This window comes from Adiantum capillus-veneris, chromosome 9 (genome assembly GCF_014529385.1).
Source record: "Adiantum capillus-veneris isolate H3 chromosome 9, ASM1452938v2, whole genome shotgun sequence".
Lineage (NCBI taxonomy): Eukaryota > Viridiplantae > Streptophyta > Polypodiopsida > Polypodiales > Pteridaceae > Adiantum > Adiantum capillus-veneris.
The window spans coordinates 15097492-15100544 of record NC_140939.1 but is presented as its reverse complement, the minus strand read 5'-3'; the positions used below and the strand labels follow the sequence as shown (position 1 = coordinate 15100544).

General features: G+C 43.1%; 1 protein-coding gene across 1 annotated transcript; it reads right to left on the bottom strand.

The window, feature by feature from the left end:
• Positions 1–1068: 1068 nt before the first annotated feature.
• Positions 1069–2826, bottom strand: LOC147450157 (uncharacterized). Its single transcript, XM_086520421.1, has 4 exons — positions 2733–2826; positions 2232–2550; positions 1587–2133; positions 1069–1347 (listed from the first exon to the last, which is right to left on the bottom strand). The coding sequence occupies exons 1-4, from the start codon at positions 2824–2826 to the stop codon at positions 1069–1071; spliced, it is 1239 nt and encodes a 412-aa protein (XP_086376547.1).
• Between the last annotated feature and the right edge of the window lie 227 nt (positions 2827–3053).

Below are 3053 nucleotides of genomic sequence, written 5' to 3'. Positions count from 1 at the left end.
GTATCCTATGCTTCTAGGCCTTTTTTCTTTTGGGCAGGAAAGCCTATATCCTACCTTAGGGGCATCTGTATTTTTTTCTCCTCCTTTCTAGTCCTCCTTTTTAATACAATTCTAGTTCTCAAAAAAAGAAAGGGCAGGTAATGACTTGGCACCACGGGAGAGAGAGCTATGTGGCTGGACCAAAAAAAAAAGGTGGCTACAGTTGTGGGGACGTGTCTTTAAACGTTGATGAGGGAGCACAGGTAAACATGCGGTGATGACAAGGCACCTTAGTGCAGCTGGATAATTGAGAGCATTGGCGGGCAGATAGATGTGCAAGGAGATGACGCCATGTAGCAATGGTGTGGTCACTCAAGCAGCGTGAGCAGTGAGCACTAGCCGAGGGTAGTGAGGAAGCTTGGGCAGTGGGCACTTTTTTGAATCGTTGGGCCAAGGTAGTCAGCTGCTAGATTCAATAAAAAGAGGTTCTTTGTCCTTTTATGAAGATGGTTATCACCACTCACCTGCTTCAAAAGAAAAAGGCATTATCTACCTTCTTTGGCTTTTACGCCACTCCTCGCTTAAGTGAGCGCACGTGCACACACACACACACACACTCTCTCTCTGTCAATCAAGGTAGTGAACAAAGAATTAAGGGGTGGGTGCATCAAGCATAAACATATAAAAACTATGGAAAATTACCAAAATACCCCTCTAATTTGCTAAAATTCCCAAATTGCCCCTCGTATTTTTAAAATTCCCAATCTGCCCACAAAATACACCTAAAATTTCCCAAAATACCAAGATACCCAAAATCCCAAATGAAGCCAAAACAAAGAGAAAATAGGCACACGCATTTTGGCTTCTCAATACAAAATGAAGCCACATCGAAGAGATGGCCCCTCACACATTCTGGCTTTCCAATACAAAATGAAGCCAAATTGAAGAGAAAACCCCTCATACGCATTTTGGCCTCCCAATACAAAATGAAGCCAATTCTTGCCACATATTAATGTGTGATTGGAGCTTTGTAAGTACGCTTATTGTGGCTTTCTAATACAAAATGAAGCCAAATCCCCACTACGTATATCAATCTACAATTGGAGCTTTGCAAGTATGTTCGTTGTGGCCAAGACCACCACAACGAGAGCATGTGAAGACACGCTTTTCCTTGAAGCGATCCTCAGTTCTAATACGAAGTTTTTTAGGACGCCCAGGTGGCCGGCGTGTTGCAGGTGGTTTCAATCGATCATTAGCATCTTCGCTTGCATCCACATTTGGACTTATGATACCACTATAGGTATCACAATAGGCTTGCATACTATATGCCTTATGTACATTGAGCACACTCTCTCTTGAAGAGAATAGCTGCAATAGCATGAGCACATGGAATTTCAAATGTTTGCCACTTGTTACATGAGCATGACTTTGTATGTACATCAACCACACATGTTCTCTTATTTGTCAAGATTTCAAATACCATATCACTAGAGGGAAAGATTCGGTATTGCCGAGCAACATTTCCTACATCGCGCAAGTTTTTCTCTACATTTTTGCAACCAATGTAATTTGCACTCTGTCTCCCAAAGACTCACATGCCTTCTTACCTCCGTTCCACGTGCATAGAACCAAGCTGTTAGTTGATGGCAAATGATGTCAAGCATAGATATGATAGACTTATCTCTAGCCTCAAGAAACCATGCAATCAACAATTCTGCAATGTTGGACATAAGATGTCCATAACGCTTGCCTTTAAAGTGGATCGTTGCCCAATGAGACGGGGGAGAAGTGGACAATAAGAAGTCCCATGCACGAGGACTTATGGCTTTCATCCCTTGAATAGCCTCGTCAAAGTCGATATTAGTGTAAGCATAACCTACTACCCAAAACAATCGGATGAATTCCCCATTGTTGCATTTCTTCTTGAGATTTACATCCAAATGGCGCCTACAATATGCATGCTCACACCCTGGAAAGACAAGCTCTACAGCGGGTAGAAGACCTTTCTGCTTGTCTGACACAAAAGTGACCCCATTAACACGCGTCATGCAATCACGTACATTTTGCAAAAACCACAACCAATTGTCTTCATTTTCCGCATCTACTACACCAAATGCTATTGGAAACAAAGCCCCCGTAGCATCAATCTTGTGGCTGTCAATAAAGCACCAAGATATTTACTTGTCAAGAATGTGCCATCCAGCCCAATAACGTCACGGCAATGGGAAAAGCCAATGATGCATGCTCCAAACGCAAGAAACAAGCGATAAAAACAGCCTTCAATGGTTTGTTGCAAATGGGCCACAGTACTTGGATTACTGGCCACAAGCTTGTCACGATAAGATTGAAGTTTTCCATAAGATTTTGCATGATCACCATGAACGATACCCAAAGCAAGTTGCTTTGGATTCCAAGCAACCTTGTACAAAGTTGAAACTCCAGCTTCTCGATGCAAATCGGCCATGAGCTCCTTCGGCCTATACATTGGGTCTCGAAGTTTCTCAACATACTTTGATGCAACCCATTCGGCAGTGGCCTCCTTGTTTCCAAGTTGTGAAGCACCACGACAGTCTGCTCATCAAGAAATTGCTTCACCACACAACTAGGCCCACCAGAGATCAAAGATTCATGCAAGCGCCATGTACATCCCTCTGCCTTGAATACAACGGTGTACTTGGATCAATTTGACTTGGCAAGCCTTAGCTCTACATGAGACTTGATGGAATGTTCTCAAACTATTGAACAAAGCACACTGAGAGACTCAAATTGAGCACCGACTGAAAGCGACTTAGACATGGTAGCTTCGGGTGCATTGTTCTCGGCCATGTTTGCATTACTCTCAGTCATAGTTTCCCTCGTGTATTTGCTCACAACTGCTCTTTACTACCACACTTGCATACATACAAAGGCCTCTTGCTCTCAATATGTGTCATGGACTATCTTGCTGCACAATTGTAAAGCATAAGAATCTGCCCAAAAATCTCATAGAGGCTCCTCTGCATGCCATTGTTCTTGCACAATCTCCACAATACATAGAAGGGAATGCCCTCACACCTACATATAGGCTGCCCACA

Coding starts and splice junctions, on each gene's coding strand:
- LOC147450157 (XM_086520421.1), bottom strand. CDS start 2,826: ATGACTGAGAGTAATGCAAACATGGCCGAGAACAATGCACCCGAAGCT. Junction 2,134..2,231: donor TTTTATCGCTTGTTTCTTGC/GTTTGGAGCATG, acceptor CTTTATTGACAG/CCACAAGATTGATGCTACGG. Junction 1,348..1,586: donor TCTATGCACGTGGAACGGAG/GTAAGAAGGCAT, acceptor ATGCTATTGCAG/CTATTCTCTTCAAGAGAGAG.